At 46.0% G+C, this 27,494-nt stretch overlaps 1 protein-coding gene across 5 annotated transcripts in view; it reads right to left on the bottom strand.

Moving 5' to 3' along the window:
* PHACTR4 (phosphatase and actin regulator 4) overlaps window positions 1-27,494 on the bottom strand; it is a 65,247-nt gene that overhangs the window by 36,405 nt on the left and 1,348 nt on the right. For 3 of the 5 annotated variants that reach the window (XM_032131994.1, XM_032131997.1, XM_032131996.1), the window contains exon 2: window positions 5,127-5,173. In XM_032131994.1, coding sequence (XP_031987885.1) covers window positions 5,127-5,142 — 16 coding nt within the window. In that variant the 5' untranslated portion in view covers window positions 5,143-5,173. Of the gene's footprint in view, window positions 1-2,834; window positions 2,934-3,212; window positions 3,268-5,126; window positions 5,174-25,841; window positions 25,906-27,494 lie in introns of those variants that run through there. The other 2 variants (XM_032131995.1, XM_032131998.1) reach the window with 2 other exon arrangements.

The raw sequence follows: 27,494 nt of genomic DNA, 5'->3' as shown, positions 1-27,494 counted from the left end.
GAGTGCCCCAAGCACCCTGACAGCACTCAGTACATTAATTACACTAAGAACTAGAACAAATTTAAGAACAAAAGGCTGTCAGGATAATGACCCAAAGTATTTTGCTAACCTGTCAAGTGCACTCGACTTCTTTACAGTAATGCTCTCAGGTAGGTAAGGAAATGCTCTATGCTGCACCTTGTTTAAAAGTCGAATGGTCTCTGCTGAGATCAGTTCCAACCTCTGGTAACCTGCCTAAGGAATAGTAGGAATTTGCCTTTCTACCTGCTTGCAAATTAGTGCCCATCAACTGTAATTAAGGATTTGATCACAGGCACTTTGGCCACGTCAGTTCTTCTGCTGTATCACACAGAGCAGTGTTAGTGTTGCACACACAACATGCAGCATCTGAGGGGAATCACAGCTTCTGTGTCTTCCCGGAAGAAAAACCCGTTCTTTTGTTCTGGAACAGACATTATGAAGATATTTCCATTGGCTACTTAGCAGCAACTGTTCTTCTCCAGCAGACCTGAGCTGGTGACAGCAAAGCTCCCAACCCCGCAGTGCTCTGCACATCAAACCCAGCGCACATTGCTGGCACTGACTGCCAGCTTCAGCAGCCTGGCTTAAATTGAGACCTTAGAGCCCCTTCCAGTGCCTAAAGGGGCTCCAAGAGAGCTGGAGAGGGACTTGGGACAAGAGCCTGGAGTGACAGAACAAGGGGGAATGGCTTCCCATTGACAGAGGGCAGGGTTAGATGGGATATGGGGAAGGAATTCTTTCCTGTGAGGGTGGTGAAGCCCTGGGGTGCCCAGAGCAGCTGTAGCTGCCCCATCCGTGCAAGTGTCCAAGGCCAGCTTGGACAGGGCTTGGAGCAACCTGGGATAGTGAAAGGTGTCCCTGCCCATGGCAGGGGGTGGAACGGGATGAGCTTTACAGTCCCTCCCAACTCAAACCATTCCATGATTCTATAATGGTTCCCATAATGGTTTTGAATCTCTGAGCATCTGAAGGTATAGCTCTGATTTTTTGGGGATAAAGATGGGAGCCAAGCAGCCAGCCATGCATCCTGCTGGGAAAAAGCAGCAGAGCAGGTGGGATAAGAACCAAGTATTCATGTTTTCAGCCCTTTGCTCTACTCAGACTATATTTGGAGTCCAAGCCTCCAGAAGCAGCAGATTCATATCACAGTGGTTTCTTTCTGAGGCATGTAACCCAAGAGTCAGCTTAGATGCTAAAACAAATTACTTCTGCGTTTGCACAAAGGTGAAGGACTTGAAGAGTATTTCCTATTTTTAGGAGGAAAAGAATTGGGAAAGAAGTAGCACAGCAGGAGATAAAGGGGATGAAAGTCTGCATGGAATAAAGCGGTAGCTGCAGAAGATTCTTAAAGCATCCATAAACTTAGTATTTCAGGAGCTTTCTAAAAAAGCAGCTTTGGGTAACAGCCTCTGTGTGCAAAGGCTACTTCACTAATTTCCCCAAATGTTTCACAGTTATCCCACAGACATTTAGACCTTTAAGGGACTTAAAGGTTCATATGTGAATACCTGCAGAGGAAGTGTGTAAGCATAGGCAGAAACTGTCAACAGAGTGCAAAGTACAGGAGGTCAAAGGACCCAACAGCAAACACTTTCCACGAAAAGGCATTCCATGCTCCCTCTGAACGTGTTCATTAATGATTGCTCGTTACTGGGCAAGCGAACTGCAGCTCTGCTCCCACCTTAGGTCGATCTAACATGGCAGCAGAGCTTTCAAGGAACCATGGGCATAAGGCGAGACTTGCCCTGCCAAGCACAAAGCTTCCACTTCAATATTTTGCTTTTTAGATCTCACAGACTTACAGACAGATGAAATACTAGATAGAACACAATCCCCTGACAAAGAAAAAAGTCCAGACCTAGCTCAGATCATGGTAAGGTGAGTGGTCTTTGGGAGGGGCCTGGGCAATGTCAGCACAGGCAGTAGATGAACAGCAGAAACAGGCTCCGAAAATAGAGTGAGTTCACCTGCGCCACAGGGAGGATCTGAAGAAGGGAAAAGTATTCCAGAGACATTTCCCTTCAACAGATCACTTGTGTAGGTGGGACCTTGAGGAAGCTTGGCCTGGCAGCATGTGTATATTTAGATTTCATTTATTCCCCTCCCTAATCTCCATCCTCCCACCGGCACCTGCCCCACCAGCTCCTCCGGGGCAGTGCTGTCCCTCCAGCAGGGACCACGCGGGGCTGGCGCAACACCTCTCATCTCCTCAGAACAGTGCAGGTTCCCCCACTTCAGAACCTCCTCCATCTCCATGTCACTGCAACCTGAGCAGTCTGTACATTCCTAAAGCAAATGCCAGTGACACAGGCACAGCCTACAGCGAAGGAATTCCATTTTAAGTCCAGCATTAGTGACAAACAAGGACATGTGAGGCTGCCCTGGCAACAACACACACACCCCAAATTTACTGCAGAGAGCTGATCTAAAATTGTAGAATCCCAGAATGGTTTGGGTTGGAAGGGACCTTAAAGCTCACTCATTCAATTCCACTCCCCTCCAACAGGCAGGGACACCTTCCACCAGACCAGGTTGCTCCAAGCACCATCCAAATCGGCCTGGAACACTTCCAGGAGTGGGGTAGCCACAGCTTCTCTGGGAAATGCATTCCAGTCCCTCACCACCCTCACAGGGAAGAATTTCTTCCTAATATCCAATCCAAACCCATCCTCCTTCAGTTTAAGGCCACATGTGGCAACTTAACCTACAGTCACTTGCTCAGGGCCACATCCCAAGGTTTGCTGGAAGTTTCTGTGGATTCTTCTCTATACTTAACTCAAGGCAGGGTCATGAGCAAATTTTAAGCTGCATACCTGTTCTAGAATACCATGTATGGACAGCTCTGAAACTTCACTGCAGCTGCCTGGAGACCTGGCTTCCACTTGTCCTCAGGGATGAGCATGAATTAAAATCTGAAGACAACAGCAAATTTCATTTTTAATTAGCCAGGGCAGTCAGCCAAGGAAGGCTCCCCCACCCACCCATGGCTGGTGAAGCCTGACAGCTCAAAAGGATTTATGCTTCCCTTTGCATTCCCAGTGGCCATTCCAAGCACACCAGCTCAAACAAGTGCCAGCCATGCAGCATCGTGAGTGCAGTCAATATCCAACCACGGGAGGACAGCAACGCATCCAAAGCACCAGGCTTGAAGGGAACAAAGGACACGGACTTGGACTTCAGCTCCATCTTACCTCATCTCTGGGATCAACCCAGGAGTCCTGAGCTTAGCAGCACTTGGAGAATGAATATCCTTAAAAGCAAAGGAATTTTAAGGAAATTACAATAAAAGATTAATCGGTTTATTCTGTCTTTACTATGGGGCTCTTGGCTTCCAGCACGAAGGAGGTAACACGTAAAGCTTCACAACCAGCCACGGGGGGTGTCTGTGCATGCAAAGACCCAGTACAGATATTCCATCCTAAACTGGCACTGCTCAAGTTGTTCAGAGGGAAAGGGGAGGTAACTTTACTTAAGTTGGCAAAATGCAAACAGAACATACAGCTTTTGACATCCCAGGCCACCAGCATTCCTCAAATCAGGGGCTCTCAAACCCTCAACAGGCTCCAGCCCTGTGTCTCACTGATCTAGCCAAAAAATGGGGTTCAACTGCACATGAGAAGGGACACAAAGCTTTGTGATGTGAACAGAGGTGGCTGGTGGCAGTCCCAGTACAGGCTGAGTCCTGGTGAGTAAGCAGAGCTAACTGATCACAGAATGGTTTGGGATGGGGAGGGACCTTGAACATCTTGTTCCATTCCCTGCTGTGGGCAGGGACACATTCCACTAGACCAGGCTGCTCAGAGCCTCATCCAACTTGGCCTTGATGTTGCTCAAAGCCATCTCAGTAATTCAAGCTCTAGAGACCGAAAAATGGCCCTGGCTCCACTGTGCTCTGCCCCAGGGCTGAGTAGGAGCTGCCATCTCCACAGCCACTCCTCCAGCCTCAGCTGCCAGTGCCACACTCACTTCACCTTCCACCTCCTCCACAAGTCATCATTTGGAATTAATTTGCCATGAGCAAATCAGAAGGGAAAGCAAGCACCACAGATTAAATGTGCACCTTTACAGCCTGACAAAGAGAGGGCAACAGCAGTTCTTGCCACCAGGACTACAAGCACATTATGTTTCTATGCAGGAACTCTTGGCTCGCAGATGCCAGGTCACTGGGCTCCAACACACCAGCTCTGTATGAAGCCAAAAACTGGCCTTAATCTGCCTTACCAAGCACACTGCCCTGCGGACAAGTACATCCATTCCCAGAGTTTTCAGCATGGCATCACCTGACTGCATACAATAACCTAGAAATATCATTTATGAGTTAGAAGTCACCAACTGCAGTATCACAGTCCAGAAGATGTGAGGTCAATATGCTGCATGGATAATGGTTTCCCACAGTGCAGGTAAGAGCTTTCATGCAAATCTCATGTCAATAGCAGGGAAAAAAATGGGCATTTAACTCCTTTCTTGGAGCCATTTTAGGCAAACAGATAGAAGAGCTCTTCAAGGCAATCACTAAGCCAAAAATCTGTGCATTTTAGTTACAACCATATCCTTGCATCAGTTAAGCCTACCAGTGATGAATTTGCTTGCCTCAGGGCAAGCACTACACACTGCCTAAAGCAAGAGATTTAAATTTTAATTTAAAAAAATTTAATTAAAAAAAAATCCTCTATCTTCTGCAGGACAGAGCAGCCTAAAGGAATAAACACAGAACCACAGGAACAACCAGGAGCTGATCCTCCTTTATGCCTTGCCATGTGCCTTGTTCAAACCAGCGCATGGCTTCTGGCCTCTTCCCTATTAAGAAAGGGGATGTTACTCATTTTTAAGAACTTGGGATAGCCAAGAGACCTGTATTACAGGTTTCACAGATGGGAGATTCCAAAAACGATCTTCCATATGAACAGAGCTTCAATTAGATCTGGTCCACACCACGGTACAAGTGCAGCTGATGCATCTGCAAAACTACATTATTTTCTTAGCACCTTCTACACTTGAAATGAAGACACCAAGTTTAAAGTAATCAGGTTTTTTATGATGCTTAATGACCAAGGAGGACAGGTCAGGTCCATAATCTGTGGCAAGATATCCAAGGCCGTACTCACCAGCGTTCTCTTCCATTCCTCTTGCACACCAGTGTCTGCAGTAATTCCTACAAAAACAGGAAACAAAGTCAACACACAAATTAAAATTCCAAGTGTGAACAAAGCTCAGATTTAGTTTCATTTCTCTATCAGCTCTGCTCAGCCTACACAAAACCAGCATGGAGGGAACCTAGAGCAGAACTCCTGCCCCAAACTAGGAAGAGTGAGACATTGTCACCCCTCTTTGAAGATATCAGAAGCTTCTAATCACACACATGCTGTGATGGAAAGAAAAGAGAAACAAAATTAAGGTGTCATAATCACAAAGCAGCAATATTTGTTCCCAGGGAAAACATTCCACATCTGCCTCTTCAGGAAGGGATGTGCCTGCTGTAAAAGGGAACAGCCTACTGCTTATCTAGCAAAGGCAGCACAGCACGTGCACAGGAAGTATTTCAGATGCCACACAGCATCTGAAAATGCTGAAAACTTTTGAACATATTGGGGGGGGGGGGGGGGGGGGAGAGGGGAGGAGGAACCAGGATTTTAATAGAAAAGCCAGTTTTTCTCTGGAGAAAGTTCCGAAATGAAGTGCCAGAGGAACGAAGTTTGGCGAAATCATTATGTGTCCTGATTTTGACAGATTCCGTAGCACAGTAAAAACAGGCTCCATCTTTTAGAAAACGGGAGGTTCTGTCCTCAAAATCTTGCAGGTCAAACTTAGACAACCACAACTGGACATGTCAGCAGGAACAGGATGGGGTGACTGGGGAAGAACTAAAATAAGGTTGTTCCAGTGCCAAGGAGTCAAAGCCAGCCTTTATCCATAGCCCACTTCAGCCTAGCCTTTTCCCCATGAAGCCCAGGCAAACTCATCACCTTTGCCCTCAGCAGCAAAGCACAGTTTGGTGGCTTTAATTTAACGTCAGATCAGCTGATCATCTTCATGTGACAACTTGCTGACTGTGCAGCATGTGCTCATGTTCAAGAGCACTGGAGCATCCCAGGGCTGCAGTGTCAGCGGAGACAACCACAACACACCATCCATGGAAGCTCTGGCCAGGGGGGCTTTTCAGCTTTGCTTTGCTCAGCTGTGTGGGGAAAATGCTTCTTTGGATCAGACAACCACGCTCCAGGCTACTTCTCTCTGCTGTAGCTCGAATTCCATCGCAGTGATGTTCTTGGAATGGGCGGGGGGGGGACACCTCAACAGAGCCACTAAACCCTCAAAGCATAATTGGTGATCACAGGTTCAAACGGCTCAGAAAAGGTAACAAGTATCTGTACAGGCTTCTGTGCAGCAAGTGAGTGGATCAAGATCAGAAGGTTTTGATTTCAGAGGTAGACAGCCACAAGTTGCTTATGAAACACCCTCAGAATCCCTACAGCCTGATCCATTAACACTGTTAAAACACAGCTTTCACACGCATTTGGATGCATGGTTTGGTGCATCCACGTGCTGCATCAAGGACACGGTTTGTGAGAACTTGAATGAATGAACTGCAGAACCACTTAGGCTAGAAAAGCCCCCTAAGATGACTGAGTCCAACCATTAACCAGCACCGCCAAGGCAACCACTAACCCATGTCCCCAAGTGCCACATCCACATGTTTTTGAACGCTTCGCTTCCAGGAATGGTGGCTTCCAGAACGGTGACTAAGCAGCCTGTGCCACGGCTTGACAACCCTTTTGGTGAAGAAATTTTCCCTGACGTCCAACCTGAACCTCCCCTGGCACAACTTGAGGTTGTTTCCTCTTGTCCAGTCCCTTACTCCCTGGGAACAGAGCCTGACTCTCATCTGGCTCCAAACTCCCGTCAGGGAATGCTCCCCCACTGAAGGCAGAAGAGCCACCCTCCCTGCCTGCCGTTTCAGCAAGCCCTTCTGGGAAAGGAAAGCAGAAGGGAAACAGAAACAGCCAACTCAAAGCCTACTTGAACCTCAGCACAGATGACAGCAATGCTCCCACTCCCCCAGAGCCACCAGGGAGTTGGGTTTCATTTATCTTTCAAGGGCATTCCTGCACAGGCTGTGCTGAGCTTTGCATACTACAAGGGGCACATTTGTGCCTGGAATACTAATCCTGGCAGCCTGTCACTGCTGGACGCTCACTGCGCACACTAGAGACATCTGTCACTGCCTGACAGCACAGCTGGAAGCACCTCAATCCGTGCTGGGAGGATCTTTCTGAGCAGAACACTAAATCCACAATATCTGGTTATTAACAGAACAAGCATATAAGGCACACTGGGGAAAAAAAAAAGCGATGCTAGGGTGGAGGAAGAAGGAGCAAAGTCCACACACTCCCGCAGCATTGCCACAGGCTGCCAAAGCAGGAGCGCACGGCTCTGCCTGCACGAAGGAACGGGCTCTTCTCACCAAAGAAATGGATTAAGCAGTGCAGATCCTGCTGCCAGCATTAACTAGGACTGGATAATTGGAAAGCTGTATTCTGGAATTGGTGGTTTGAGATAACCTACCCCACAGAACAGAAATCTGCTTTTATCCCCTGCTACCACAGGTTTCCCAGATACCTAATCCTGAGAAGACCTGGATTTTTCATTTCCTCTAGCATGACATGCCACAGTTCCTCTGAATATTCATGTCCTCTGAGTGTTCCCACATTCCCTGGGCCCGAGAGCTGTGTGAAATCCCTGTGTTTCTGAGAGCCCTGTTCCCGGCACAGCTGAGGAACTTTCAGCGCCCAGGACACTCCCCCGCCCCTCGCTACTCTGGCCATCCACAGCAGCAGAACCACGGTCTTTGTCTGCCTCGAGACTTCAAACACTTCACAGCTTTTCCCCCAGCTCTTTGTACCACTCTAAGAATATATTCCTGTTCCATTGACCCGGCTCTGAACTCCCGGCAGCAAGGTGATGGCTTTTTTCCAGCTAGGCAGCTAATCCACACACAATAGAAAACGACTGCTCTGCAGCCATGCTGGAGTATTTTCCACAGTTTTCCACCCTATTTCTTCAGTCTTAACACACTCCCTGCTGCACAGGGAATTTTGTCTTTCCCAGGTCTGCCCATGTGCTCAGCTCTGTCACATCCTCCCACTGCAACACAAACCAGCCCAATTCCAGCCTTTGGACCTCCTCCCATGCCTCCCACCCATTCCCTGCACCAGCACCGATCCAGCTGCTCTGGGAACAGTCAAAGCTGACCCAGATGCAGACCACACACGGCCAGAGGAGTGGGCTGGGAAGGACAGGACCTCGACAGCCCCAGTTCAAACTACCACGAAGCTGGCACACCAAGGTGCCGCTGTTTGTTCCAGCCTTGCATGGGCAATCCATGAGCTTTACTGATTATCCCTTTACAGCTTCCCCCTTTCCTCACGGTCTCATTTTCAGCAATCCTTCCCCGGACCTCTGCAACATTAAGCATTCAGCTTCCTTCAGAATGAAGCTCATTAGCTGGACCCCTCTGTCCTCACTGCTCATCTCCTCCAGTAACATGAACAACTTCCTTCAAAAAACTACAACATGCTTCCAAAAGTCCAGCTAACGCCTAAGCCAATGTTGGTTGTTTTTCCCCAACTGAACTAGAAAAATGACAACTCTTCCAAGCAGAAGTGGCACATTACTTCGCCACAGTGGCTACCAACAGGCATGCCTTAGGCATGGAAAGGCAGTTTCCATGCTGGCTCAGCTCTAAATCACCATTCCATAGGGACACGACAGCAGCTGGGCAGCTACTACAGGGCTTTTACTATAACGAGACAAAAAACCCAAGGCTGTCTTGGAAAAAAAAAGCATGTGGGAGAGAGAAAGGATGCTCTTGTAACAGTTTGGAACTACAGCCATCAGCTGGAGGAAAAGGGAAGGGTTAACACACACCCATAGCTTGAGGAACATGGTCCTCCATTAATACAGACCATGACCCATGAAATTAAACAAGCTCACCTGACAACTCCCAGATGATTATTCATTTTGACCTCATATGGTGCTAGTAACAGCCAATAAACAAATATTATTATGCCACTTCAGCCCTTTGCTTTACACCACTTAAAAAATTACATTACTACAGCAGCACCCAGAAGGGTCCCGCTGGGGCAGATGACAAGAGGCATGCAAAGGGTTGATGCTGCCCACAACAGCTCACCATCATAACAAGAAAAAGCAGACACCAGGAATAAGGCCAGCTGAGAGATGTAGGCCAGGCACAGAGCAGCCTACTCTTCATCACACAGGGAACATCCTGAGTCTTCCTTCCTGATTTGCCAAACACCGCTCTAATAGTTGATCCAAGCCATCCGACTCTCCCCAGCTGCAAATGTTTCTCAAGGGCCAGACTCACAAATGCTCCCCAACTGCCCCAGGGATCTGGCTGCCCTTTCCTTTTTATAAATGCAGTTTCAAAAATAAAATCAACATTTTATTCTCTCACCAATCAATTACTCCTTCCAGGAAGACAGATGAGCGGATTTTTGCAAAGCTCAGATAACTCCACCTAATGCCATGGGTCTGTTGGCCATGAAGCCCCATCAGGTCCTGTGGGGAAGGGCTAAAGAAACTCATTTTATCTGCCAGTGGTGAGATTAAGAGCATGGTAAACAGTATTAGAATTCTGTTCTACAAAGCAGAATACCTCCACAGCACCAAACTGTTCTCCCAAGGGACAGATTACAGCACCGGTGCACAACTGGAGTTTAAATATTACAAGGGAAATTCTTAAAAAGCCTAAACAGATCAACTGTGCCAAATGCCCTAGTACAGATTACAAGACAAGGTGTAAAGGTATAATTAACCTCTTGTTGGACAGAGTGGTACAAAGGGGAAGAGATGCACAAGCCCCTTTTCAAGTCAGTGGATGCCAAAAAGCTCATTTATTTTTCTGACTTTGTTTAAAAACAAACCAGTTCCACCTAAAAATCTTGGTTTGCTCATCTCCTTCAGTCATATGGTTTGAACATCATTTGCTGGTTTCTACAAATTGCTGGAACTACAAATGCTGGTTTCAAAATCCTCTGAGCAGCCTCAGCTGACCCAGTTTGTTCTGCATTAATCACACACTGAGCAGTGGAGAGGTCACTTGGAGGGAAATCAGAATATTCCCCCTCAATAAAACCACACAGATTAAACCCAGTTGTTCTGCAGCCCAATCTGGCAACGTGTCAATTAACGGGGTGCACCACTAATTAACAGCTAGGCAGTTTCCCTCTCTTTCCAAGGATCCCAACACTTCAGGCATTTTTGCACTGGTTGGGAAGCAATGACTTTGAGCAGGAACACAGCAGCTGGCTGGCACGAGGAATGGGTTTTGTGGAAGAAGTGGAAAAATCAGACAACAGTATAACTCTACGTGCAATTTAAATAGAAACTGGAATAACCAGGATTGAAAACCTCAATACAGTTGATATGAAACCAGTGGCTTTTTGTCACAGATTTAACATTTGATAAGTGGCTCCCCATGCACACAGCAAATGTTTTCCAGCAGCTCAGTAGCTGCCTGTGGGTGGCACAGTAATATAACATTACCGGAGAGGAACTGGAAAGGGAAAGGAGCTGCATCTTCCGGGGCTGCGCCACGGGGAAGGTGAGCGGCTTTTTCCAACATTTGGGCAAAAGTAAACCTTAAAAACACTCACGGACATGCTGTGCAGAACACTGGAGTCGGACTCCAGACCCCACACCATTACTGCTCTGCTACTGACCAGCAAAGAATCTCTGCAGTTGGAAAAGATCTCCAGGATCACTGAGTCCAACCTGTGACCAATCACCACCTTGTCAACCAGATCAGAGCACTGAGTGCCACGTCCAGCTGTTCCTTGAGCACCTGCAGGGATGATGAACACTGGACAAGTAACGCAGTACTTGTGCAACAGACAAGGCCCTTTGTTTATCTACACCTCAGTTTCCCCCTTCTTTGGTAAAGCAATTCAAACCCAAATTACAACTTGCGATACTCCATTTCCTATAAACTTTCACCTTATGTAGGCCTCCACAGTAGCACCTGGACACTTTATTCATCTCACAAACCAAACACAGTAAGTTCTTCCATACTTCTATTTGAAACAGACCATACGAAGTCTGAAAAAGCCACTCTAGCCTCTCCCAGGTGTTTCAGTTCACTGAAGGAGCCGTATTTACCAAACCTTGAACAAAAAGCCAGCAGCCTACAGGAAAGTGTAGCACATACAAACACAGCACGACATCTGCGCCAGCCCCCAGTGACAAATGCTATTTCTATTTAGCTCTCAGTATGGGAAACACCTCTAATTCGCCTCCAGACCTGTTGACAGCTGATCCACCACTCTGGAGGTGCAGATACACGCAGGGCAAAAATTGCAGTATGAACAGAGCAAACCAGCTTCTCTCTTCACTGTCCTTGAAGCGGCTGAAGGGCTTGTCTGGGACCAAAATTATCTTCCTGATAAAAGCAGAGGGTAGAATTAAAGCAGAATGGTCCATTCATGCAGGGGACAGATGCTCTTATTACTGTGGAAGCTGACATAGGAGTAGGAGGATCCAAAGGGAGGGAGCAAGGCATGGCTATTCCTTGATCAACTGCTCGATATAATGAAACCCAGGAGATTAAAGTAGTTCTGGACACCCATAAAACCAACACACCCCACTTGATCTATTGATACATACGAATGCTCAAAACACATTAACAGATTCTTGTACTGAAGAATGCAATTCCTATAGCTCGCTGTTACCCAGAAAAGTTTGGGCACGGCAAATGAAGGGGAAAAGGAAGGGAACTGTAGAAAGTAGTTTCTATAGAGCATCCCAGTTATCCAGGACCCGACGCATTTTTGCACAATGGGGCTTAAGAAAAGGAACCAGCTCCACCAGCATCTGCTTCAGCAAAGCAAAAAACAATGAATATTTGAAGTTCAGAGCTAAATTGCCCAAATCTAAGCTGTACTTTCTGTTTCTCCCTCTTTCCAAAACGCAGAAGATGACAAACTGAATTCTTGACTACACAAATCCGTATTAGGATAAACTTTATTGCTGCTGAAGCCACTGGGGCATCCCCAGTTAGTTACAAAAACACCAGCTGGGCCTCTGCAAACCCAGGCCACAGCCCAATCACAAGGCCTATATAAATTAATTAGTGCAGTAATTGAAAGCACAGGGGAGATGGCGAAATGCCTCCAGTACAATCCACCTTTCAGAGAAGGTTATATAAGTGTAAAGGGAAAACAACCAGGAGTGTGGTCCGTATTTCTCAGACCTATGAATGTTAAGAACAGGAAGTTTGGAGATGCCTTTTTTTCCTGTAAAGGTTATAAAACAGTGCACAACTTGTTAAACATTGAGCATCTAATATTCAAACCCAAAAATAAGCTTGAATGCCTTAACCGACCCAAAATGCTGGTCACCAGTAGAAGGGTTTCTCATCCAGATCCTTTCCAGCTTCTCATATTGCCACAAAGAAATGAATACCAGGGTTTTTTTAAAAGAGAAAAAAAAAAAAACCATGTTAGACACAGAGCTGTAGAAGGTTCCCTTTCCAAAAGCAACTGAGATCAGCTTGCAGCCCTGTGAAATCCTAGCCCCAACAGCACCACACTGGTTTCAGCTCTGGAACTGGCACATTTCCCTCATGTCTTTCTGCACAACTGATTTCAGGACAATAGGGCTTGTCAGAAATTAAAATTCCTTTGTGGTCTGCAAATATCTGCTCACGCAACAGTGCACTCTTGTACCACACATCACAGGCAATTTCAATTCATGTGGCTGTCCCATCCCTGGAAGTATCCAAGGCCAGGTTGGACAAGGCTTGGAGCAACCTGAGGTAGTGGAAGGTGTCCCTGCCCATGGCAGGGGGTGGAACAGGATGAGTTTTAAGATTCCTTCCAACCCAAACCATCCCAGAATTCTATGGTTTATACCTGATGAATGCTAAGCAAACACAAGCTCAGTCCTCTGCTTGTGCCTGTCTGCCATGAAGGATCCAAATGAGCTTGTTTGGATATATCCAAGCAAACCTCTCATCCTGGAACCACTGTTACGGGGAACAGCTGAGGACTGTGGGTTGCATATACCATCTGGGCTATAACAGTCTGTGTCAGTTCTGTAACACACCCCCAAAAAGCACAAAATAACAGGGTTACTTATTTACCTCTGGCTTCTGGGGTAAAATTCAAACCATCTCTGCCTTCATTTTGTGGTTTTCATTTTCATCAAACTTTGAATAAAAACTAAGCAGCTGAGTAAGTACTCATTCAGTGCTGTGGTCATGCCCCTGTAATTATGATTCGATAGACAATCTCATTTGCAACCACCATTTCCTCCCCCAAATGAGGCCACTTTTAGTCTCAGCCACTGCAGAGCCAGTTTGAAAAGTCTCTCTTTTCACCTCTACTTAAGAAGCGAGAGGAATGAGCTTAACCACCATCAAAGCACTAAAATGAATTTGTTAGAAAGCTCACCTGAACTCCCAAAAATTCTGCAGCAGCAGAGCTGAATTTGCAATCCTGCCATATGGGTCTTTCCCAAAGCACTCTGAATGCCCAACTGCTTCCTGGGATAAACAGCCCACAGGGTTTGTGCAATCAGATAAAACTCCATGCCTTCCCTGCTGCACGTTCCAGCACAAACCAGGCACCTCTAACCAAATTCCACACTCAAAGGCAACGCAAAGCTCCCACTTGAAAAAATGTGAGATGCAGGAAACCTGTGCTGTGTAGGTGTCATTATCAACTTACAGAGTCAACACTTTTTAACTGGGAACAGCTCAGCTATTTGAAATTAAAGCTCTTTCTGAATGGACACCCCAGAATTACATCACTGAGTCTATAGGAGCATTAAATTTCACCTTTTGAGGCAGATTTTGCCAAGCAGTTCAGGTGGTTTGAAATTCAGTTGTAGCCTTATTTTTTTCTTTCACAGACTCACTAGCATAATTGCTAATTATTTCTGATTAAGATATCAAATTTCCTCAAAGAAGCCTTCCCCAGGCAATTTTCTCAAAAAGCTCCAGCGTTAATAAAAAGGTGCCCAGGCTTTAACTAGGACAACAGAGAAATTAATTCCCATTACTGATCTGGCAAAGTCTTTTTAGCATAAGCGCAGGCAGCAAGACATCCCATTGTGAAAATAAGCCCATAAAGTTTCTGAATGAGAACTTTTTTTTTTTTTTTTTTTTTTTTTAAGGAAAAGACAATATTTTATAGTTCTCATGGTAATGCACAAAGTTTATGAAGCAGCAACACTGATTGCCTGGGGATGGTGCTTAGTGCAGCCATCTGACCTACTGGGCCCCAAGTTGATTTTAATCTCAGGGGGAAGTTGTGCCTTTCCTAGTGCTCTTCCAAATGTTTTCAGATCGGGACACAGAATCATGGAATGGTTTCTGTCAGAAGGGCCTTTAAAGATCATCTAACTCCAACCTTCCTGCCACAGGCAGGCACACCTTCCACTAGACCAGGTTGCTCAGCACATGACCACTCATCTTTTAGGTTTTGGTCTGATAGATTCCTCCAAATGATCTTAAATTAAATCTTAAGTGGGATAATCTTAAAGACAGTAATCTCCTGGAACTTCCCCAAGAACAGGAATGTTTCAGCTCTGTTCTCTTATCGCCACTCTAACTTTCCATTAGAAGTGACATTTTCCAGCCAACACATTTGAGCATTAAGAGCTCAACAAAACTATCAGGGCTTCTTTCCAGCCACAAAAGGACCTTCCACAGTAACAATGGTTAAAAAAAACACCCAACTGAAGCGACAAATGGCTCCTCATGCCCTGCAGGCAGGCGAGCTGACCTGGGCCAGGAAGGCAACCAGGGAAAACTGCTCTTCTCCAACTGCGCAAATTAAACCAGGGAAACCTTTGTAACACCAAGGAGCAGAGAGGACTTTAAAATTACAGAAAACATCAATGTCTCAAACATTCTCAAGGCACAGGAGCTGAGGAAATGCCTTGGGATGGGCTGTATTTAACAGGAAGGTTGCTGGAGCTGGCTCTGCATACCTGGCATGAGGAGCCCCTGGTTCACAAGCAGTGGATCCTCCACAAGACATACCTTAGACAGGAGCACTCCAGGTACATCCAGTAGCTCCCAGCCCTTCCCTGTACAGGAACCAGCACACCCGAGTGGTTTGATCACCTTGAATCAATCCACCTAAGAGCTATTGAGAATTACAAACACCTCCCAAAGTTATATAATAGGAATCCACTATGACAGAGCCTGCGAGGAGCTTCCGAAGAGAATTAAAATCCAATGACAAAAAAAAAAATCCTTAAAAAATAAGCAGCTTGAACTGTAAGCTGACACCTTCTGGTGACTTCTCTTGTATACCAGACTCAGCCTGTCTGTTGCATTCAGCTGCTGTGCCCTTGGACATCACAGCAGGTTTGTTTTGTGACCCCATTCCCCAGCACAGTTACTAACCAGCCAGGAACTGCTAGTTTGCTCAGCAAACAGGACCTTTTGATAGGTGCCAGAACCAAGAACAGTTAAAAATGTACCCCCCCCCCCACTCCCTCCACCTACATCAGCATTCCAGGTAAATTCTAAACAAGGTTTCTGGAAAAGGAATTAATTGTATCAGAGCAGTAAAACAGATGAAAAATAGTCAAATTGAAGGAGAATGTAATCACAAAACGTAGTATGGAAAAGGCATATTAAGGAAAAACATTAAAACTAGCAGGACCTAAATTCATACTGAGCCATATAAACAAAACAAAAAGTACTTTGCAAGGTTTTTAAGACTTCAAAGGTAGGTGTGAGTGAGCCCAGGAGTTGGAAAGCTGCACAGGTACCAGGCAAGCATTGGTATAACCCGACAGCATTTCTGGAAATGTAAAAATACACTGGAATCAGGAAATACACTGGAAAAATGTAAAAATACACTGGAATACACTGGAAAACTTGCTCATTTTAAATGGAAAATCAGTCAGCAGTGACAGGTCTACTAAAGGGAAACTCGGGTCTGCAGTAAAAATGGTATTGAGGAATAGTTGTTTTGTTGTAAAAAGGAACTGAAGCTTGATCCAACCTGACCCAGCTTCACCCAGTAAATAATGATGCTTGCAGCAATCTGAAGGATTGAGAGGTGACCTTCCCCTCTGACATAACTCCAAGTTGGATGGATGATATCATTCATTTGAAGGCCACAGAGTGTATTTATCAGCCAGCCTTGGGGTTTGCCTATAAATGGAGATTTACTGACTTAATCTGAGGAATACTTCAATTCACAAAGAGGTGCCCACAAAACACAGGGTTTAGATACACAACCTCTACCCCAGAGCACAGGAACTGTGAAACACCCACACACCGAACACAAACTACAGCAGCTTTCAGAGGGACTTCAGCCCACAGGTTTGCACCCTCCCATCCCAACAGCCAGGAGCGACACACAGAAGGCTGCAGGAGCTCTGCCAACTCTCAGGAATTTAATTCATTGCAAATTTATTTGCTGGAACCTGTACCTGCACCTCTCTGCAGCCTCTCCTGCTCTTCTGGATGGGTCAGGGAGCTCCAGGGAAAGGCAGCCCATGAACTCAGACCACTCAGCTGTAACACAGTCCTACTGCCATCCCAGTTTCAGCAGCCAAAGGGTCTGTGGTCATGCCCCTGTAATTATGACTTGATAAACAATTTCATTTGCAACCACCACCAAGACTGGTTTCAGCTGCCCTCTCCATCACTACAGCTTCCTTTCGGCTTTGGGTTAGGTCTGCTATTAACTATCCTGCTGCAGAGTCAGCTTTGAGTAGCTTTTACCACAGAAGTAACTAATGTCTCCAATTGCTTTATTTCCAGCAAAGAGAGCCCACTACAAAGAAGCAAAGCACCCCAACTTTCCCCGATGTCTTGCAAAAATATAACTTTGTCGTGTATTTGGGATAAAAGTCAGCTTTTAATTAGGAAAAAGCAACCTGGTCTAATGGAAGGCGTCCCCCTGCAGGTGTCCAGCAGGCAGATTGAAACTAGATGGTCTTTAAGGTTCCTTCTATTCCAGGCCGTTCCATCATTCTATGACCTATGTGAGCCAATGGAAAAAAAATAGTCTTCCCACAAAAATTAACAGGCCTGAAAGCCCCCAGTAACAAGCGCCCCCGATCTCATCGAGCTCAGCACAGCCCTTCCACAACTGCAACGTCACAGCTCTTTCAGGTTAGTCTGACATGAAAACTAAACTGGAGAAACAGCTCATCCTGAAAATTTCCTCAAGGGAGCAATTCCGGGCAGGCACCAGGTGAGGGGATGGCAGGCACAGCAGCACCTGCACTGGAACCCCAAAATACCCCTGTGCAGAAGGCAATGAAAGCTGTGGTTCCATGGGCTCTGCCCTCCCTCCTCTCCACTGGCACCAGAGATCTCACGGAGCAGCTGACCCCAGCCAAAACCAGCCTGGTGCAGAAGCAGCTGGTTTGGATCCAGCTCAGTTCCTCAATTTGTTTGTCACATGGGCCACAACCAGTCGGTGGAGAATAAGGGAAGGCAGTGAATACACAGGACCTGCTAGGCAGCTACAGCACTTTTGGATGTTTACACAGCTGCAGCCCCACACACAGCTCCAGTGTCTGTTCTCACAGCCAAGGGCTAGGACTGGGCTTGGGAGGCAGAGTCAGGCTTCCCAGCACCCAACAGGCTTGAAAAATCTGACATGAATCATAGTTCTTGCCTCCTCTATTCCTTCTCCCATTGCAAACACCACAGGGAAGGTGCCACCCTTATCTCTCCATGCTGGTTGAGCCAGGTTGATCACCAGGCCATGAGTACCTATCCTACATAATCTCAGAGTATCTGTGACAAACCAAGATTGTTTACTCATATTTACAAGATTGAGTTCTCTGCTACAAAACTATCCTTAAACTCCTCCAATACACCTAGAAGCAAAAAAGCACCAACTGATCCCAAAGCACCAGGATTTGTCAGCCCTAGGTTTTGAAAAAAGCAGGACCTTGCTGATCATAACCCAAGGGCAGGCACTACCCAGGAATTCCAGTTTAACCAGTTCCACACTTTCTACCTCTCATTCCTCCTACTGTATTGGAACAACAGACAGCAACAAAACCCTGCCCCTATCTATACCGGAATAAACAAATCACGGCAATGAAAAGCCACCTGCTCCCCCCACACAGTTAAAGGCATTTCCAAATTCCAGCTCTCTCTCAGCCAGCCCAGATGGACACACCAGGCACACAGACACCCGCTTGGCTTCCAGCACAGCCTTTGTGCTGCTGAGACACAAAGCCCGATGGCAGAGGCTGCCTCCACCAGAGCTGTTTTGTTAAAGGATCACGACATAAATCAGCAATCCTCCAGCCACAAAAACAGCTCAGACTCACTCCGAGCCCAATTAAATTGCAATCTGCTAAAACACACAAGTACACTCTGGCTTTTGGGGACCATGTCCACTGGCAGATCACATCCTGAGATCTGATTAATGCATCACTTGCCCCACATGTCCCCAGATGACTAAATTTAACATGCAATGGCTCAGTCATCACCAGAGATTTTCACTTTCTTGCACACCCTGCTCCCATCCAGGGCGATGCTGCAGGGAGGAAATAACCCCTTTGCAAAGGAAGTGATAGCCCTGAGAGCAGGCAATAAAACACTAAAATGGAGCCTGAATTCTGCCTTGCTCACTCCTGCCAGACCTGCCCTGTAATCCCTCAAGTGTGGTGGCATTTAAGGTGGCCTTAGATTCGCAGCAGGAACAGGACTGTTCTAGGCAAACGGAGGCCTGGCCACCAGAGACTGCTGAATACTCACTCAGATACTGCTGCCTTTGCCAAGACAAAAGCAGTGCAAGAGGCTGCTCCTGCAGCGCACACTGAGCTCCACGAGCACCAGACACCAACATCTCCTTCCCTGCTCTCCCCTCCTTGTGGTTCCTGTGCTGTTTGGCAAGTCTGGCCATCTGCAGAACGCTTCCATTAGGAGCTGGCTACCCACAGGATGGATTCCTGCCGTGGTTAATCGTTGCCCCAGCACACCTAATGCAGATCTGGTGTCCCACAGCTCCTTGCCCCTGCAGGAGCTGTGGGCTGGCTCAGCCCTCCTATCCACACAGCACTGCCCTGGTGCAACCCCAAGCACAAGGGGAAGAGTTTCTGAGCACAGTGATCATGTTGCCCAAGACCAATTCTCCTCAAGTGTATGGGGATCTCTATCCACAAGATCCATTCATCCCATCAGAACAGCTCAGGAACTGCTTCTGTCAACTTTTGGCTTTCAACTTGGCTTTCTTTGAAGACAAATGCTAATATCCTTGAAAAAAAATCCAAATCTGATCCAGATTCATCACTGGTATGAATCACACAGCATTATTAATTCTCCTGCCCATCAAAAGAGAACTGTCTCACCTTGCGAAACAATTGTGGTGCTTGCCCAGGCTCACAGAAATCTGTCCCATCTGCTAAAAATCTGGGTGCACTAAATGAGACTATTTGACAAGCACTCCACTGAAAGGCAGCAAACATTTCACCCCACCATGGCTACTTCAAACCCAGACGGTGATTACAGGCAGCTCAGCTAGAATCCTATCAGCCAGCACAAACACAGCCTCCCAAGAAAGAATTCTTTTTGAAGACAGAGCTTGTAGGGACACTGAATTCCAGGATCAAGCCTGCAACTGTGAGAAAGCTTCACAAAATCAAGCTTGGAAGATCTCGCACTCCAAACTGCTACAATCAAAAGCAGGGAACAAAGTGTTCCTGCCTTCAACACTAAAAGAAATGACAAATAAACCAGGACTTCCACTTTACCTGCACACAGTGTGCCTAATATGCAAAGCTTCTCTGATCTCCAACACCAAGGGACACCCACAATAAAGCGGGAGCTACTTACTATGGAGGAGGAGACAGGAATAGCACCCGCAGAGCTGAGCAGTGCTGGCATCCACCAAGCCCAGTTCCCCATGCACTACATTGCCAAATGCTTTAATGCTGCATTTTGAACAGCAGGTTAACCCCATACATGATTCACCTCAGGGACATGGGCAAAAGTCAGCCTTCTGCTGCTGCTGAGCCCCACGCACAGGAAGTTAAACACAACAATTTTCAGCCAACATCTCCAACAGACTCTCGGCAATGGACACGTTCCCCTCCTGTTTAGTGGAGATACAAATCCATTCCCAACAGATTCCTGTTTCAACTCCCCTAGTTGTCACAAGCAAGTCACATGCCACATCAGAACCAGAATTTTGGACGAGGAAGCTTTATTTGCTTTTAAAGTGCTCACGCTCAAAAGAGGGGAAGGATGAAGAGGGTATGATCAATGCAGGCAAGCATTAAACTGTCACTCTTCCCCAAAAGCAACCGTAACACCAGCTTCAGATGAGGTTTTATTGAAGCCAAACTCAGCAGCAGCACTGTCAGCCATCCCAAAGGACTCTCATCCCACTGAGGGACCCAACAGCTAGTGCCCTTCTCCAGATCGGTGCTCTGTTCCAAGTTCAAGAACTCAACATATTTTATAGGACACCAGAGCAAGGTGACATGTGGCTCTAAATCCACACAAAACCACTACCCACCACATTATCAAACCCCTTGATGCTGGCATTAAGAATGAAAGCTGCTTCCTGCAGCAAAGTCACCTTGGAAATACCAAAGAATTTGAGCTTTCAGTCCAACAGGACTAAACCACAGTGGTAAAGAGTGTCCCAGTAACTTAGAGGCAACAGATAATATCAAACCCTGAGGGAAGGGTTTGTGGAGAACACAGGAAGACTCAAGTCTACAATCACAGGTTCAATTATCTTAAATGATAATCAAAAGGTAGTAAGATAAGGAGCATCGACATAAGGAATCCTACCCTGCATTTACTCAGCAGCGCAGCCACACATCACAGGACAAAGCAATGCTCGTGCTCATAATATTAAAAATAGTAATACTATTAAAATGAAAGAGCTGTTTCAGTACTCATTACACGCACCAGAAACGCAGAATAGCCTTCAATATTATCCCCTATGAAACAACTCTGCTCAGCAGAACACAGGAATGAATCGGCCACAACATTCATGCGAACCTGCAATGGACTAAGAGCAAACTCCACCTGCTCATTAAAGATTTCACTGCTATAGAAACTATGATTAAATACACAGAGCCATGAATCAGCCACATGAAACAAAGGTACACCTCGGCAGGCACAGCAGCACCCAGCACACCGATATTTCAGCTGCCACCAGCCCCCCAAAACTGTGGCATTATGCAGAAAAACAGCTTTACCCAGACATTTCAGCTCCCACAAATATTTCATCTTTCTTACCTTCGGGGTTGGTTGTTTTAGGGGCTCTCTTGGTTTTGGCAGTGCTTAAAGCTGCACATGCCCCTTACAGGAACAGCAAACAGGCTCCAAATCCATTTTGCCACAACTGGATAAAGCACCTAAAACCAAAGCCCTGATGCCTCTGGACCAGCTGCGTCCCTGCACTGCAACTCCAATCAAGCCCACAGAAAAGCAGTAGGAAGATGGCAGGGCTTACCAGCAGTTCCTCAGTCTAGTCTCTGAACAAAGTGGATTTAAAAGAGGTTTAATTTTCCCAGAGGCTAATGCTCTCAAATCTAAATAAATCCTCCAAAAGAAGAGATTATCCATAAATTTACTAGTTAGAAATGTTAGTGTACCCAGTATTTATGCAAGGACGGCTGCTCTCCATGCAAGAGTATCACCTATACAATTCCATATTAAAGGAGAAATGGATTTCTGATAGTTTCTCCCCCACCTCCCTTTCCATGCCGAAATGTAGCACAGCAGCATTATAAATCCCACTTCCCAAGAGCAGCAGAAATTTACTGCAGTATCAAGGCAAATTTTTTTCTATTTCACTGAAAAAAGCTCTTAAAAATCCCCCCTTGCAAAAGAACTTAATACAAAAAGCAAGATCCACAGGCAGAAAAGCCCAGTGCGAAACCTGAATAAGCATTTAAATTAAAAAACTGCAGAGTTAAAACTTAAAATTACACATTCACAAAATACAGGACAAGGTGAAAATCAAGAAACAACTCCTTGAACGCAGTTGATGCTGGACTTACCCAACATACCTGCTATTCAAACACTTCCTCCTGTTATTCATATTCCATTTACTAAAGGGCCCACCTACACACCATGCGACACGGAGCAGGATGGGACTAGACCAGTAGAACCTGGCTGCTAATTATGGCCCTTAAGGCTGAGATTAATTAATTTGTCCCTCTAGCTATAAACAGGAGGATGACTACACCCTCACTAAGCACAGGTAATTTTGGAGAGGATAGACAGAAGGATGAAACAAGGAAAAAGTGACTTGCCTGACATCAAACACCACAGCAGCAACATCGCTGGGAGCTAAAGCAGGCCTCCTGTCCACCTAAGCATCCTTATTTTCCCTGGACTCACAGTTGGTAAGGAGAGAGAACACAGTCATTAAAACACAGATTGAAGGCTTCATTTGGAGGCTAGAAGCAGATGTGGAATAATACTGATTAGTGTAATCACTAGTGTCACGTTGATTTTGGGGATCCAGCAGCCTCACAACAATCCATCCCACTTCCCCAGCCTGATGCACTCACACAGGTTTTGGCAGGTGACCAGACTGCAGCACATTCAGGATACCTCACACAGCCAGCTTAATAAATTCAACCTGAAAATTCCCCCCTTTCTTTCCTCCAGATGCATTTTGTGTAAGCCCACCAACACCCCCAGAGAAACTGGATACTTAACAATGCCAAATAACAGCCTTGCTGGCTGATGGACAGAAGAATCCAGCCTGACCTTAGGTATCAGCAACTGAGCAGTCCCTGCATGAACGAAGTTTTCCAGTCCAGGAAAGTTCTTCCCTGCAAACTGTTTATCCTCATAGTCAGGAAAAAAATCCTGTATTTATAAAAGACAAGTGAAATAGAATAATAATAGCAAAACCCCACTTTTTATAATGTTAGGTCCCAGGTAAGACTTTTTCTCAAGTTTCCCTTGCTGCTCTGGCACTGCTGGCCCTCTATTAACTGCCTTTACCTCGATCTGAACAGGTACAGAAAAGCCAAGTGGCCTGAAGCCATTACTAACTCCAAAACTGCTGGAAAACAGTATGAGCCAAGAGAACTGGACACACTCATCTGACAATTTCACCCAGAAGTAGACACTGCTTTAGGAAGGTGCAGTTGAGCCAGGAGAAATCCCATTTACAGACATCTGCAATCACAGGGCTTCTGTCCATAATTGTGGGTCTGTTAAAAACTGATTTGGAAGTACAAGATGAAAAATTCTATGACCTTGCCCCCCTCTGGCCCTGATCCACAGGCAGGAAGAACAGGATACAAAGCAAGTGAGGAGCAGGATATAAGCACTAATTTAACTCTTAGCACAAGGTAAATGAAGCTTCCGTGGCCCTACAGGGAACATGCCACTTCTCACCTGCTGCTAATCAAAAAATGTAAGTGAAGAAGACTTTGCTTCTAATTATTTGTTCTCCTCTGGCATCACACGAACACCCTTTACAAGGGAACAAATCTAGTGGGAGTTGGACTCCATGACCCTGATGGGTCCCTTCCAACTCAGCATATTCTGTGATTCTGTAACAGCTCTTTTCCTGCTTCTCCTGTTTCCCACATAGCAGTAAATTACACCTGGTTTGCAACAGACACTAAACTTAATATTGCCAAAAATAAAAGCCAAAATTTGCTAGCACAAATCTGACAGCTTGTCACCATTTCAGTAATTATCCTCCTTCTCAGTCTCAGCTGATAAAGATAACCTCATCAGCACAAGGTCATCCATCCAGGAACACGGAGCAAATATTCTGTGGATCCATCCTGATTTCCACTGTCAACATTGCAGCAGAGCAGCTTTAAAAATGCATTCCCACAGAACCTGAGGCAGCCAACAAAGACCAGCTCAAACCCTCCTGACCTTGCTTCTATCTCTGCACAAACGCAGTCTCCCCTGCACTGGGATCCGAAGGCTGGCAGGTGTCAGCTGTACCTGCAAACCTGCTTCCTGCGGATCTTGGCACTGCAGCAAACCAGCAGAAACTTTTAGACAGCTCTGGAGAGGAGAGGAATCAATAACACACCACCAGCAGCACTTTTGTGCATCTGCAGGGGAGCTCTTGCCAACACAGAAATAACATTGACCAAATCCCCCTTCCAGGAGGCACAGTGAGAACAGCCAATCCCACCGACCTACAGCAGTGAGTTCAGTTGGTGACAGACATCCCTGATTTGATTTTGAGTAGGAGAGAAGGATTAGTCAAAAGAACACAGCCTTCAAAGGCATGTGAGTACAGCCAAAGTCCCCTGAAAACAGGCACAGTGACATGCTCTGTTTAAAGCTCAAATACTCCAAAGGCAACAACCTTTGGCTTTATCCCCCATCCATAAACACCTCTGGAAGCTTCGCCTCCATGAGCACAGCCTGAGACACAGCTTGTGATCCCAGCCCCAAGGCCACATCCAGCAATAACCTCTTTTTTTGCTAAGTCACCCTCTGCAACACAGTGTTCATGCACTGAGAGGTCTGAACATGGCCCACCACTAAACACTGTGCAGACACCAGCCAAGTCAGTGCCTCCCAAACTTGGATCAGAGTTTACAGATCAAGGCTTTTCTGTACGATTAGGGCCAAATTTTCTTTGTTTGCACCCATAAAAGCTAAGGGAGAGAACTGAGGAGAGAAAAGCACATTAAGAGAGGTTCACCGTTCCCACAGACAAGTGTGAGGTGATGAAGGAAGCCCATATGGGGAAGCCTCTGGTTTAAATCAATGGTGGGGATTAATCTTGATGGATTTTGGACAACTAAGTCTGTGGCAACGCAGCTCTAATTAAGGGGTTAATTCTTGGGGATTGGTTAACTAAAGGAAAACCTTTAGGTACTGGCAGCCAAGAGATTCCTGCTTTTAGCAGCAGCTTTCTGGAGCTAAAAGCTCTAGAAAAGTGAAAAGGTTCAAACCCTCAGGTCTAACAGCACTTAAACTTTACCGAAGTCCAATGATCTTTCCCAAAAGTGTTTCAAAAAGACAGACTGTCTGTTTAGCACAGAAGTGCCAGGCTTGCACAAACCGACCTCATCAGTATGCACCTTGTTTTGCCCCATGACACTCAGCAGCTGTGGCTAATTAGTCCTTGATAATGAATTTCCCATCACGCCTGCCGAACTTCCCCATGCAGCTGGTAGGTGAGCAATTCCTAACTGTGCTTTGGAATCAGTATGCCAAAAGCACAAACACAAAAGAATAAAGTTAACAATCTGTTTACCCCTTCCCCCACTCCTCCAAAGCTGCTGCCAGCCAAAGGCTGGGGGAAAAGAAATAATAAATCTATTTTCAGGGGTCAGCAGAGAGAAACCATTCGGACTGCTCTCAATTTTCATATCTTTGCCACCAGCGCTTCGTGTTAGTTCTCTCAACTCATTCAAGTTAGGAGATGAGGCCTGTTCTTTTGGCTAATAGCATTTAAAGCCTCTCTCTGGAGATAATTAGTCCTCCCTCCCCCATCCCATCCTCAGCAGAAAGAGCAGAGAGTCACCAATAAACAAAGAAATTCAGGCAGCGACAACCAGGGTATAGCTGGGACCAAAGCTGCCTCTCACCTCCCTATCTCAGCACAGCTGAGAATCAAAAACAAGTGACACCACAAGCAATAGAATGAACAACACAAGAATTTTCAGGTTAAGGGCTTTGTCATTTTGAAATCAGGAAAACAGCAATTCCTCATCTACAAGGAGCAAAATACCAATGTGTCACTGCTAGATGTTCTGCCTGGTCACCTTCCAACCCTGACGGATCGTCCTGAGTCATTCAAAACCAGCAGATAAGAGCAAGAATTGGGAAATCTGCAGCCCTTTACCTCTGATTCCAGGCCTGTCACCCAGCTACTGGCAAATCACAGCAACCTCCACACCTCAGCTCTTACTGAGGCACAGCAAGTCCTCCAGGGAGAGAAAAAAAATTAAGGGCAGTCACCATTGGGAAAGCACCTCTGCTGAAGACTGACAAAATTCTGTATGTCTGTCTGCCAACTCCTCACATGGAATCTGCCCTTGAATTCAGGGGCACAGTTTGGAAGGAGTTAACCTTCCAGCCATGGGGATGAGCAGCCATGCTGGCTGCTGCATTCCTTGCCCAACCATGACCCCACTGCGCAGGGAAGAACTGGGACTAGTTATCACCACAGCACTGACACGTCAGCAAGAGCGACTAATTAACTGATAAAAATAGATCTCTGAAACGGCTTTTTTCCCCTCGACACAAAGCTGAGGCCCAACGCTGCCGCAGTTGCACATCCATTAGTCTTCCACGGGCTCCAAACTTGCCAGCAAAAAATAAAAGCATTCTCACACTCAGAAAAATAAACCCACGTGGCACTTGTATGCCAAAAATCACTGTTAAAGAGAAGTAGGGAACTGATTATGAATTACCCGGGGCATCTCCACTCCCACCTTAATGGATGCTGGAGCAACATGACGTCTTTGCCCCCAACAGCCCTACCAGCTTCCCTGCAGCCCAGAGTTCCAGTTTTGCCTGAAAAATGACGTTTTGAGGTAATCCAAGTGATCCCAAGGATATTGGCAGCTTTCTTCACTCATTGCATCACTGAGACCAGCCAGAAAAACCCAGTTGTGCTTTAAGTACCCCCACCCCCTGCCAGACACAGGTTTTGTACAGCTTGTAACTGAATATTCATCACCAGCTAATAAACCTGCAGGAACCACAGTCTCAGCGATTTTTAATACATATAATGCTCCAATACATGCCAAACACAATGAAATTTGATCAAAATAGAAGCCATTTGTTTAAATACAAATGATTTGGCTCTCAAAACTGTCATCAAATTAAACTGGAAATCAAATTAACCAGTGATTGAATGAAGTAGAAGGCTGTATAATCACAGATCACTGACCCAGCAGCATGGAAACAAGGATGCAATCACATTCCCCTTGTTTGTGGCACTGCCCTGTGCTCCCAACAGGACTCCTGCTCCATCTCCCAGGACCTGAGTATGCTCCGTGCCTCAGACACAGCTCACTTCTTGGTAATCCAGAAAGAAAACGGTCCTTGCAAAAACACTCTGATACATTATCAGATAAGAGCATCACCTGTGAAAGGACACACTGACACATTTGAAACCACCTTGACTTGGCACAGGACAGCACAGTCATTTCCAGCACTGTTTGCAAGAGCAGGTTTAAACCTACTCTGAATGAGAGAGGGGTTTTGTTGCCATCACTGTCCAGATACTCAGCTTCAGTTGTTGTAACTGTGCCAGCCTTGTCCCTCACAATCGGCCTCACTCTGGCTCCATTTTGCCCTTTTTTGCAGTCTTCACAAATAGGAATTTAAACCATCTAAGTTTATGATTTAGGTGTTGTTTACTCTTAAAAGCAATTTGGATTCATTTAAAAGGTCTGTTTGAAGAGCATCAGGCATTCCTGAGGAAATCGCAGCAGCGAGAGGAATCTAATTACACCCCCTTGCCACTTCTATAGCACATGAAACTAAC

Source organism: Corvus moneduloides, chromosome 23 (assembly GCF_009650955.1).
Source record: "Corvus moneduloides isolate bCorMon1 chromosome 23, bCorMon1.pri, whole genome shotgun sequence".
In the NCBI taxonomy this organism is placed as follows: Eukaryota; Metazoa; Chordata; class Aves; order Passeriformes; family Corvidae; genus Corvus; species Corvus moneduloides.
Note: the sequence above shows the minus strand (reverse complement) of the source record. Positions and strands in the feature narration are given on the sequence as shown.